The following is a 13,276-nucleotide window of genomic DNA, read 5'->3' as shown; positions in this document are numbered from 1 at the left end:
CAAAATGTTTAAATTTAGTTATAACACCACCAGAGATAGCAGCATACAGTGTGTAGGGGGAGGTGGGAGGACACAGCTTACACTAATAAGATCGTGTATTTACTTAGGTTTGTACATACACATGTTGGTTCCTTTGCTTGTGTTAAATATTTTCTTTGTTTATAAACAAAAGTTCTGACTGGTGACAGCTTCTTCCGAATATTTACATTTAAGTGGCCAAACCAATAATTTTACAGTAAAGGGACTGGGGTGGAAAAGGAAAATAAAGTAATAGGTACCTGCTTGCATCAGCATCATTTGTAAGAGAGAAAAAACTGGAACTCATTCATGCAAGAGAATGAAACACATATGCAGGGATTTTAAAGCTGCAATTTTAATAACTTAAAGTTAAAAAGCGGGGGAGGGGGTGGAGGGACTAACTCCTATAAAATACCAGGTATTTTCTTGGACCCAAGACAATGTAAAATGGCCTCCATGCCAAATAACCTATATTCAGGGTTGGGCCTTGCAGCCCAACCCCTACCATTGAACCCACCTCTGAATTCTCTCATTTGACTGCTTCTTCAGGTCCTTCTCACTGCTGCATGGTCCGGGTCCGAAACTTTAGTGTCCTCAGCTCTGCTGCTGTTCTGAAAAACAGCATTAATTCAGCTGTAAATAGTTCATAGCTTTATTCTGCTATCAGCTCTCAAACTTCCCTCCGCCTATAGGGGTAGAAGCTCATTCCACAAGAGCTCTTGCAACAATCATAGCACCTCTTCAGGACATACCCCTCCGAGACATTATGCCCTGGTGCAGGACTTGGCTGCTGATGCCTTTTTTGGGATAGCAGTTCTCTGCTCAACTCTACCATCCTCATTCCTTCCTCCTATTTAAGTGCTTCTTGTCAGTTGCCCACAGTGGAATACAGCAGGGACCGTCCCTCGAAAAAGAAGAGGAGGTTACTTACCTGTAACTGGAGGTTCTTTGAGATTTGTGGTCCCTATCTGTATTCCACTTCCCACCCTCTTTCCCTGCTGGTTCAGATCTTATCTTATGAGAAGGAACTGAAGAGGCCATCAGTCCACTCTGCCCTTTATCGCCCTGGTAGGAGGCACGAGGTGAGCCAGAGTGCTTGCCTGGACCAACAGACACTACTTTCAAATTCTCTGACTCTGGGTGCCTGGTGTGCATGTGTAACCCACGGTGGAATTCCAAATGTTGACCAAATACTTTTTTTTCAATACTTTTAGAGTAGAGCAGAGGTAGGCAACCTATGGCACGTGTGCCAAAAGCGGCACGCAAGCTGATTTTCAGTGGCACTCACACTGCCTGGGTCCTGGCCACCGGTCTGGGGGGCTCTGCGTTTTAATTTAATTTTAAATGAAGCTTCTTAAACATTTTAAAAACCTTACTTACTTTACATACAACAATAGTTTAGTTATATATTATAGACTTATCGAAAGAGACCTTCTAAAAACTTTAAAATGTATTACTGGCACGCGAAACCTTAAATTAGAGGGAATAGATGAAGACTCGGCACACCACTTCTGAAAGGTTGCTGACCCCTGGACTAGAGGATCTGCCTTTATTGTTTAGTTTCTGCTTTGGATAGAAATTCCATATTTGAATAATACGAATATGGCAGTAGGAATGTACTACTGTCCTCCTGACCGGGGTGGTGATGGGGATTGTAAAATGCTCTGGAAGATTAGGGAAGCTATAAAAGTAGAAAACTCAATAGTGGGGATTTCAACTATCCCCATATTGATTGGATGCATCAGGATGCAGAGATAAAGGATGCAGAGATAAAGTTTCTACAAACCATAAATGACTGCTTCTTGGAGCAGCTCGTGCTGGAACCTAGAAAAGGAGAGGCAATTCTTGATTTGGTCCTAAGTAGAGCACAGGATCTGGTCCAAGAGGTGAATATAGCTGAACCTCTTGGTTATAGTGATCAGAATGTAATTAAATTTAACATCCTTGTGGGAGCTGAGGGGAAAGTAATAAAGAAGCCCACCACAGTAGCATTTAACTTCAGAACTACCCAAAATTACTGCTGGGGGAATTCCATAGCAAAAGATTAAAAATTTTACGCAAAGTATTTTAAAATTCTGCGTATTTTATTTGTCAAAATAACATAATATAATCATGCCAGTTTCAGTTATTTTAGTAATTTATTTCAAAACACCCATCAACAAGTATGTCTGTAACAATACAGACAACAAAAAAGATTCAGGAAATGTTTTGACAAATAGATTCTTTACTAGGCATATTAATACAGAATTTTTGAGTAACATTTCTGTGTTGTAGTTTAAATGAATTATATTTCCCACACCCTCAGAAGCAGTGCAAAGGCTGGGAGGAATCAGGGGTATGGAGGAGCTAAGGGAGAGGGAAATAATTGCTGGGAAGGAGGTAAGGAGTGAACCTGGAGGGTTTTTGGGTATGGGTGGGAGAGTATGGAACAGGGTTTTTTTGGCAGAGTGCAGGATTGTTCTGGCTGACCTCTAGCCTCTCCCATTCAGTCAGGCACATCTGTCCCTGTCCCGCTGTGTCCCTGCACCCCCACACCCCATTCAGCCAGACATATCTGCACATGTCCCCATATGGTCCTGCAACCCCACTCCCATTCAGCCACTTGCTCAATGTTGTCACCCCAATAACTCCTATGCTCCCATGACTAGACCTTCTGAACCCCAGAGTGTGTGATTCCCCCCCCCCAGCAACCCTGTGTGCCCTGCTCTGTCCATCACCCCTATATCCTTTGCCTTCTCACCTGGCCCCATGGACAGGGCTCTGTGAGGAAGGCAGCTTCTACCTCCTTCTCCACGACTGGCTGCTCTGGCCCTAGCGCCAACTGCCCTCTTTTCTGGTGCCACATCAGCCCCTGGTAGGTGAAAGGTGTAAATGCAATGTTACCCCTCTCGTGGCTTCCCTTCGCCTTCCTGTCAGAATCAATTATTCTACGGGGAGGGATCTGTGAGGGACATTAATTCTGCGTTTGCGCAATAACGCAGAATTCCCCCAGGAGTAAAAAATGAGGAAGCTAGTTAAACAGAAATTAAAAGGTGCAGTCACAAAAGTGAGAGAGCCTGCAAGCTGCATGGAAACTTTTAAAAAACAGCATAATAGAGACTCACATTAAATGTATGCCCCAAATTAAAAAACTTAGTAAGAGGACCAAAAAAGTGCCACCATGGCTAAACAACCAAGTAAAAGAAGCACTTAGCGACAAAAAGGCATCCTTTAAAAACTGTATCCAGTACCTGTCCCAGATCTGAAGAATTGCTCCGGCTATCTCGAGAGCTTATCTCTCTCACCAACAGAAATTGGTCCAATAAAATATATTATCTTACCCACATTGTTTCTCTATTTGGCAACTAGTTTTTTGTGCAACATTATCCTCAGCTTATCTACGTTACATCATCTGCAAGTAATTCCTGGAAGTAAACTAAATAAGTCTGTATCTGCGCACAGTGTGGATAGGAGACTAGATGAATAATAACAATCATGAATAATCGAGATCGCAACTAGTAAATGCCTCTCCTTTAAGCAAACATACATCAATAAAAGAAAAACACCAATGACAGAACCAGAAAGAATATGTAAAAAAAACCAAAACCAACAACCCCAAAACAAAAAACAACTGTAACAATATGTATGCTTAGAATCCGATCATTTTTATGCTAATAAAGGTACAAACTGTTTCAATACACTCTTTGGTGTTGACTAGGCCAAACAGGCAAATGTCTGACAGACACATGGGATGGGTTTAAATGAGTATTAATTACACCTTGGGGAGGAGCACTACGCTGCCCTTTTCATGCTTTCAAATACTAAGCATTTAATTGGTTCCAACGCAGATCACAGGACTTTAACCACAAACCAAACAATAACTCAGAAGAGAGTCTACCCTAGACTTAGTTCTGTTCTAACACCCCCCGCCCTGCCAAAGGACACACCAGGGGGATGGAGTGTCAGAGGCTGGGAGCTGGGACGTAGCATCATAAGCCTCACAGCTTCTAATCTTCAACTAAGGGAACGGAGGGTGGAGCAGCTAACTGGAGAGTAGAGGTACATCTACCCTGCAAAGACAAACCCATGACACCAAATCTCAGAGCCCAGGTCAATTGACTTGGGCTTGCAGGACTTGTGCTGTGAGGCTAAAAATAGCAGTGTAGATATCTGGACTGGAGCCTGGGCTCCAAAACCCTTCCTCCTTACCAGGTTTGAGGCTGCAGCCTGAGCAGGAACATCTACACTGCTATTTGTAGCCCTGTGAGCGCAAGTCAATTGACCCAGGCTCTGAGACTTGGTGTTGCAGTGTAGACATACCCTAAGAGGCTTTTGAAAAGTCTGGTCAACTTTAAATAGGTAGTGGGGGGGTACTTGGAAGCCAATCAGCTGGCCCTTTCCCCTCTTAGCCAGCCAACGACTAAGTAGAGAACCAAAGGGAGATAAGGAATACAGGGGAGTAGCGCCCCCCCCCCCCCATTCCTGGCACTCATGAGTTTTGGACGTCTTTCATTTCCTGCTGTCCAGTCAAAAGGTCCTCCCCGTTAAAGGAGGTGGGAGGGTAGAGGAATAAGAAACCAGAGACAGCATTGAGCACAAGATGTTTCATTCACTCATCCATAATGATGTGACTTGTGGTATTAGATGTAAAGTCTGGGGTGTTACAGCATGGTCCATTTCTTGTGTATAAGCAAGTCAAGCTAAAATTGGGAAGGATCCTGCATCGATTCTAATCTATAATTTATGTGTATGTGGATCAGTATATTTATCTGACTTCATGGCACCTGTAGGCGAATTTCAAGTTTCTCGGTAGCCCAAGGCAGTTAGTAGTTGGTTTATGTCCTGAAGTATGAGGAATTACTTTCCTTACAAAACTTTTATCTTAGTAAATGTTAATTATTACTTAATAATGAGTTAATGATTCATACAAATTTGTTTTTTAAAAAAATCCTACTAAGCTCTTGGCCTCAGAGGTGTCTTATGGCTCATTAATATGCATTGTGTAAAAATGTATTTCATTTTGTAATTTTTAAATGTTACCTTTTACTATCATTATCCCTTTTTTGTGTGTATTAGGAGAGTGGATAAATAGGAGAACTCAGTCCCTTTTCAATACTATTATTTCAGTTTTGGGCAATTTCAGATTAAGGGTGAGTGAATTCCAAAGCTGGGCCTTGGCTGACTGACTGCAGCAGTATAGCACAGGGACAGGTAGCCTATCAGGTAGGAAGGTCCTGGCCATTGAGTGATTTATAGGTTAAAGCCAGCACCTTAAACTCAACACAGAAACCAACAGTATAATATCCAGTCCTCTCACCTTAATCTGCACACCAGATCTAAAGTGTGACCAGATGCATGGGTTGAGCATTCAGCACCAGGGATAATCTCATGGTTGTGATGGTGGTCATGAAATCCTGAGTCCTTCCTCTTTTACCTGTGGCGTTACAGTTAATTTAGAACCCAGGTATGTATATGAGTAGATAGAAATAATTTTATCCGTGATTCTAGAAATTTCCCTAACCTTACATGCACTGAATTTCATTAGCTATAGTTCTGACCAGTCACTGAGCTTTGTTAGTTTCTCCTGCTGATTCGCCAGATGCTTCTCTAGTTTTGTCTAATCTAAACAATATTGTCAGCTATATAACTGAGAGAGAATAAAATTCCCAAGTAGCATTAGTAGCCAGGAATGCTTTTTTCATCATCATTTGGCAGAGAGATTTTTAACTCTTCCTTCTGGAAGCTGACTTCACAATTTTTACCCATGTTGTCATCACCTGCACATTGCATTTCTGCAGTGAGCTTTTCTTGGGGCTCCACTTAGGAACTTGAGTTAGCACTGAATATGCAGTAATGCTCACTTTGCTGTTTGCCATTTAGTTACTTCAGCTACAGTGGTTTCCTGTTCATTTTGAATTGCAATTCAAGGTATAGATTTTGAACTACAAATCCCTATGTATTTTTGGTTTTGGCTACCTTAGGGACTCCCTCACTCTTTTTGCCTTATCACAACAATGGAGATTGATTTGGGCAAAAACAGCCCCTAGATGTGGACAGAATGGGATGGTAGGACATATTACTTTCCTACTAGTCCAACAGAAACAGTTGGTTAGGCCCTAGGGCTCTATTTACCCAGCTTTTTGCCTAATGATATGGGTTTGGGGGTGGGGGATTTGAGTTCCGGACTGGATTTTCAAATTGCATTGTATTATTTTAGAATTAAATTATCTGTGATTTTATATTTTGCACAGGCACATTTAATAGTGAAAAATAAATGAAATGTTCCCTTTAGATACACATGCAGATCTTCCACTGACTTCACCCAGAGCTTGCACCCATGTATGTGAAGGCAGAACTGGGCCCATTTTTTCCTATTCTATGCAAATTTCTGCTTTGTCTTATGGAGTTTCTGGGTGGGCAGGTAGCATAAGGACCATTTTTCCTCATTTCTCCCTTTGCCCATTGCTCCTCTGCAGAAGTTTGATACAGAGCTTTCTTGACTTGATGCACAAACTATGTCACCTCACAGCCCCAAAGAGTTATGGATTGCTCTGTGGCATCGGGGAATAGAATGGGCATCCTTAAATTCCTAATTGCGTTTGGTGACTTAATAACATTAACTTAGTATTTACAGCATTTGTTAAGTATTGCTTTTAAAATTATAGGAAACTATAGGAAATATTGCCTATCTAAGGGAAAACAGAAAAGTTTTAAAGAGTGATTGCTATAGGCGCTGAGATACTTGATGTGCATCCTAGTGCAGCAATAGTATAACAGTCGCCAGACAGCCAGGTGGAATAGCTCAGAGAATCAAGATTCAGCCATTACTGCAATACTAAAAGAGGAAATGTTAGAACGTAGACCCATTTTGCCATAGTTTTAAAAATGTCTATTTTAATTTAATATTCTGTGCCTTGATCCTGCACATCCTTACTTGTGTGTAGAGCTTACTCACATGAATAGTCCAATTCAAGTCATAGGGATTGCTGTATGAATAAATTATACTCAATCAGAGTAAATGTTGCAGTCTTAGATTGTAAGCTCTTTGGGGCAGTGACTATGTCTTTTTCCATATTCTGTACTTTCGATACTTAATAAATAATAACAGTTGATCTTGTTTGCTTTTCTAGTGAGAAAGTCTAAGAATATTCTAATCAGTGTTCAATGTTGGAAATGTTTCCTTTTGATTTTCCTGTTCCTTTTCATATCCTTAGTCCATGATGGATCATGGCAAATTAAAAATAACATGGCATGCTACTTGTAACTAAGCTAGAAGAGGGTGGAAAAGAGGAGAGAATGTAGAGTACACCTAATAATGGGGAGAACATTTTCTTAGCATTCAGAAGAAGAAAAAAATCTGCTAAGGAAACAGAGAAAACACCAGGAAGCTTTAATAAGTCTTTGTTTGCATACACTGTGATTCTTCTCTTTCACCAACCAGTTTGTATGTGTCATAAATATAAAGGGAAGAGTAACCACCTTTCTGTATACAGAACTATAAAATCCCTCCTGGCCAGAGGCAAAACCCTTTCACCTGTAAAGGGTTAAGAAGCTAAGATAACCTCGCTGGCACCTGACCAAAATGACCAATGAGGAGACAAGATACTTTCAAAGCTGGAGGGGGGGACAAAGGGTCTCTCTGTCTGTGGGATGCTTTTGCCAGGAACAGATCAGGAATGCTCTTCATAACTCCTCAGAACTTCTGTTAAGTTAGTAAGTAATCTAGCTAGAAATGCATTAGATTTCCTTTTGTTAAATGGCTGGTAAAATAGGTTGTGCTGAATGGAATGTATATTCCTGTTTTTGTGTCTTTTTGTAACTTAAGGTTTTGCCTAGAGGGATTCTCTATGTTTTGAATCTGATTACCCTGTAAGGTATTTACCATCCTGATTTTACAGAGGTGATTCTTTTACTTTTTCTTTAATTAAAATTCTTCTTTTAAGAACCTGATTGCTTTTTCATTGTTCTTAAGAGCCAAGGGTTTGGGTCTGTGTTCACCTATGCAAATTGGTGAGGATTTTTATCAAGCCTTCCCCAGGAAAGGGGGTGTAGGGCTTGGGGGGATATTTTGGGGGGAAGACATCTCCGAGTGGGCTCTTTCCCTGTTCTTTGTTTAACACGCTGGTGGTGGTGGCAGCATAGGGTTCAAGGACAAGGCAAAGTTTGTACCTTGAGGAAGTTTTTAATCTAAGCTGGTAAGAATAAGCTTAGGGGGTCTTTCCTCTGTACCCTAGAGTTCAGAGTGGGGAAGGAACCTTGACAGTATGTTTGAAAAGTCATTTTCTTTGGTTCAAATAATTAGTTGAACTTAATCCAGTTGCTGTATTATGTGAATAAATATTTTGAATAAGTAGAGAAAAGTGTTGCTGATCAATAAAAAATGGCTAGTGATCATTGAACAATTATAGTGCTCTATTATACACCTGTCAGGGTTCCTTCGCCACTCTGAACTCCAGGGTACAGATATGGGGACTCGCATGAAAGACCCCCTAAGCTTATTCTTACCAGCTTAGGTTAAAAGCTTCCCCAAGGTACAAACTTTGCCTTGTCCTTGAACAGTATGCTGCCACCACCAAGCGTTTTAAACAAAGAACAGGGAAAGAGACCACTTGGAGATGTCTCCCCCAAAATATCCCCCCAAGCCCTAAACGCCCCCTTTCCTGGGGAGGCTTGAGAATAATATCCTGACCGATTGGTTACAAAATCATCAAAGACCCAAACCCCTGGATCTTGGAACAATGGTAAAATCAGTCAGGTTCTTAAAAGAAAGGTTTTATTTAAAAAAAAAAAAAAAAAAAAAGGTAAAAATCGTCTCTGTAAAATCAGGATGGAAAATACTTTGCAGGGTATTCAGATTCAAAACGCACAGGATCCCCCTCTGGGCAAAACCCTAAAGTTACAGAAAACAGGAATAAACCTCCCTCTTAACACAGGGAAAATTCACATAAAACAAAAGATAAACTAATCCGCCTTGCCTGGCTTACCTATACTGGTTGCGATATTGGAGACTTGGATTAGGATGGGTTGGAGAAGATGGATTTCTGTCTGGCGTCTCTCAGTCCCAAGAGAGAACAACCACGTAAACAAAGAGCACAAAACAAAAGCCTCCCCCCCTCCAGCCCCAAGATTTGAAAGTATCTTGTCCCCTTATTGGTCCTTTGGGTCAGGTGCCAGCCAGGTTAGCTAAGCTTCTTAACCCTTTACAGGTAACAGGATGTTGCCTCTGGCCAGGAGGGATTTTATAGCACTGTATACAGAAAGGTGGTTACCCTTCCCTTTATATTTATGACAACACCCGTATTATATCCTAATTTTACAAGTGAGGCAAACAATCCAGGTCCTCATGGCTGTTTACTTTTACCCTTTCTGTCTTGCAATAGTATCTTAAACACAGCAAAGTTCTAATTAGCGCTGTCTTAAATTTTAATACAGGATAGTTTAGTCTGAGATTGCCTAAGAAAAGAGCTACTTGGAGATATGAAGAGAAAGTAGAATTTGTTTGTTTTAAACTATGACTAAGAAATTTTTATCTCTAATATGGTGTGGTATGCTGACATATTGTTATGTAACTTCTCTTAAAATAGAAAAGAAAATTGGTTAATAAGAGGTTGGTTTGTATAAACTTCCTCATTTCAGATCATCTCATGGGATTACAAAAAGGCATTTTCTTCTTTATAAAGGCATCATAAATATATATGCTTTGTCAGCCATTGGTATTCTAATATAACAGAACTGCAACAGTTTGACTAAATACCTAAAAGTTCATTGTTCACTTTAAAAATGGTTTCCTTTAGGCAGTTCAGTGAACTATACTAAGCTCTAACATAAACTTCAATAACTAGAAAATAATTTATCAGATTCACTTTTATTGTAGCACACATTTATCTTTGTAGCTTGACCTTCTATGTTGCCAGGAAAATAGTTAGAACAGCTTTGGAAATTGAAGTTATTTGGGGTGGACGAATGCTAAAGCTAGCAACACAGAAATCTAGAATAGCTGATGCACTATTATTTAGTCCTGATATCCTCTTTAATACCCAGATGTCTGTCCACAGCATTAAGCTGCTAACTCCTTCGTGGTATATACCAGTGATTTGAAGGAGATAACATGCGGTCATGAATTTCATTTTATTTTTATAAGCCATTGTGCCTCATTTCTCATTCATTTCCTAAAACTGTTGGTTGTATTTTTACAATACAGCACCATCCAAAATGATGTTGTCTAAGTCAAGACATCTACCTGTATGCTGAAAGAATCTCTCGACTGCCCCTCATTTTTGTGTAAAACTGACCATATACTTTATCCTTCCTCTTGTTACCGTATTTCTTCCCCTCACTACACACGCATACTTAGCCAATTCTCTGAGCAGAGTTGTGTAACTGATTCAAAACATTACACAACATGGGCTCAGATATCACAGCCAATACATCTCCTTTGGAACACCGTCATGTCAATGTTGCCTTCAGCCAGGAAAAAATTGAAAGGACACTGACAACCTAATTTTGTATTTATTTTTTTTTTACTAGTGTGTTATTACGAATATCTTCAAAATTTAAATCTCAAATTTGTTTTCAAATTTTATTTCTCTCTATTTCTGTAGCTTTCCCCCACTAGTATAGTATTACCCCAGCTTACCCTATAGTAAGCCCAGTTAACGAAAATTCCTGGTTCACTGAAATCGACTTATGTGCCTAGGTCGTGATGGGCCTCTTAGCTTAAAAGGACTCTGTTCTGGGTCCTCCAAGGCCAGAATGCAGTGATCAGGATTTGGAAAGGTCAGCTGGTTTTAAAGTGGTTGCATTCTGTTTTCTCTCATTCCTGGAGCACATAGAAGAGGTTGCCACTCACAATAAGATGGAGCACATACAGTCTCTGTAGGCCATAAATCTGTTGCTAAACAAGAACGAGGGGCAGGCTTTATTGTAGAACTCTGCATTTGGCTGCATTTCACTGGAAGGTTGCACTTTGGCTTCCCTGATGCATGGGTTGCCATTCTGGATTTTCTTATGCATTTGCATTCTCACATGCTGCTGTTCTGTTTTTCCTTTGCAGGGAGAGGATGCGTCAGTCTGCAATGTTTGAACTGTGCCAGGGGATGCACCAGATCAGCCTACAGTTTGTTCGCTTGCAGATTAGTTTTGAAGAATATACCATAATGAAAGTTTTGCTGCTGTTAAGCACAGGTAGGTTAGCTCCTATTGTTACCTGGCACACTTGCTAATTGTTAGAGGGCATATTGATTTAGCACCTGTAATTCATAAAATGATACAAGGCATTTAACTACAGGAGTAACGAAAGAGGAAGCAAATTTTGTCCTGGAGGTTCATATGTTTGCAAGAGAAGGGGTGGAAAGCAAGGAAAAAACGGCTACTCACCTTTGTAACTGTTGTTCTTTGAAATGTGTTGCTCGTATCCATTCCAATTACGTGTGCATGTGCTGCGTGCACGGCCATTGGAAAGATTTTCCCCTAGCAGCATCCGTCGGGTCGGCTGTGGAACCCCCTAGAGTGGTGCCTGCATGGCGCTCAATATATGACCCAGCTGACCTAGCGCCCCCTCAGTTCCTTCTTACCGCCCGTGATAGTTGTTGGAACTATGGCGTCTTGCTCTGCAAGGTCTTCACATTTTCCCTAGCTTTGTTAGATAGTTCTTTGTTTGTTTTTTGTTGGTAGTTCTTGTTTTTGTTTTAATTAGTGGCAGTCAGGTTGGGGGGTTACCCTCCACCCTGACTATTTTTCTTTAGGGCTTCGTGCCCAAGTCCCTGGGATTCAAGCCCTGCAGGTCCTGCTCTAAGCCCATGCTAAGGGACGACCCCCATAACTTTTGTCTAAAGTGTCTGGGGGAGGCTCACCAAGCTGAGAAGTGCAAGGGATTTTGTCCTCGGACTAAAAATGAGTGGGGCTTTCACCTGAAGCAGCTCTTTATGGAGGCGGCACTTATTCCTCAGGACCCAGCACCGAGTTCTTCGGTGCGCAGCACCTGGCAGCGGTAGTGGAGGCGGTGCTGCTGTTGGACTCTGCTCAAGACCCATGCACCACCACTCCCCAGCACCGAAGCCAGCAACATCAACTCGGCACCTCTCCCACTGCCCAGAACCGAAGTGGCACTGAAACCCGGAGAAGGATGGTGGAATTGGAGGACTTGGTGGTGGACATTTTGGCCCCAGAAGGTCCGTCAAGGGTGGCCCTGCCTCTCATCAAGACCATCCAGACCGGTGCCAAAACCATCTGGCAGACCCCGGCCTCCATTCCCCCTATGGCCAAGGGGGTAGAACGTAAATACTTTGTCCCCTCAAAGGGGTATGACTATTTGTTCACGCACCCACAGCCCTGCTCGTTTGTGATTGTGGCCATGAACAAGAAGGAGAGGCACGGACAGCTGGCCCCTGTGCACAAGTCGAAGGATGCCAGCAGCTGGACTTCTTTGGCTGCAAGGTGTATTCTACGGGTGGGATCCAGCTCCAGATTGCCAATCAGCAGGCACTCCTGAGCCGCTACAACTTTACCTCCTGGAACTCCATGCTGAAGTTCAAGGAGCTTGTGCCTCCTGAGTCCAGGGAGGAGTTTGGGGCTCTTGTTGATGAGGGCAAGACCGTGGCATGGACCTCTTTATAGGCCTCACTGGACACTGCGGACTCGGCCGTGTGTACCTTGTTCTCCAGGATTGCCATGAGGCGCACCTCCTGGCTGAAAGCCTCTGACCTGCCCCCTGAGGTTCAGCAGACGCTGCAGGACTTGCCTTTTGATGGGGAGGGCCTGTTCGCGGAGCAGACTGACTCTAGGTTGCATAGCCTTAAGGACTCAAGGATGACCATGAAGTCCTTCGGTATGCACACCCCAGAAACCCAGTGGAAGCACTTCAAGCGCCAGCAGCCGCAACAGCACTCCTACCCTCCTCGGCCAAGGCAGGACTTTTACAGGCGGCAGGGGTGGAATGGCATGAGGAAGCCCTCCAACCCTCCATCTGGACAAGGCCAGGGCCCGACCAAACCATCGTCTGGTTCCAAGCCGGCCTTTTGAAGGGACGCCTGAGGACAGTGTACCAGACTTACTGCAGGATCCTTCCCCACCTTTTTTGAATCATTTATCCCATTTCCGCCATGCATGATCTCAAATAACTTTGGACCGTTGGGTCCTTCACACAGTGGAAGCGGGATACTCTCTCAAATTTTGATCCTTCCCGCCCTCCCACCCCCTTCCCCATCCCTCTTCAGGGACCCCTCTCACAAGCAACTCCTTATTCAGGAGGTTTCTGGCACTCCTCACCCTGGGAGTGATA

General features: G+C 42.5%; 1 protein-coding gene across 11 annotated transcripts in view; it reads left to right on the top strand.

The window, feature by feature from the left end:
• The window catches only part of NR3C2 (nuclear receptor subfamily 3 group C member 2), a 280,863-nt gene that overhangs the window by 249,776 nt on the left and 17,811 nt on the right, over positions 1–13,276 (top strand). For all 11 annotated transcript variants that reach the window (XM_073341308.1, XM_073341312.1, XM_073341313.1 and 8 more), the window contains one exon: positions 11,051–11,181. In XM_073341308.1, coding sequence (XP_073197409.1) covers positions 11,051–11,181 — 131 coding nt within the window. The remainder of the gene's footprint in view (positions 1–11,050; positions 11,182–13,276) is intronic.

Source organism: Lepidochelys kempii, chromosome 4 (assembly GCF_965140265.1).
Source record: "Lepidochelys kempii isolate rLepKem1 chromosome 4, rLepKem1.hap2, whole genome shotgun sequence".
In the NCBI taxonomy this organism is placed as follows: Eukaryota; Metazoa; Chordata; order Testudines; family Cheloniidae; genus Lepidochelys; species Lepidochelys kempii.
The sequence above is the reverse complement of the archived record's forward strand: the minus strand, read 5'-3'. Positions and strand labels throughout refer to the sequence as shown.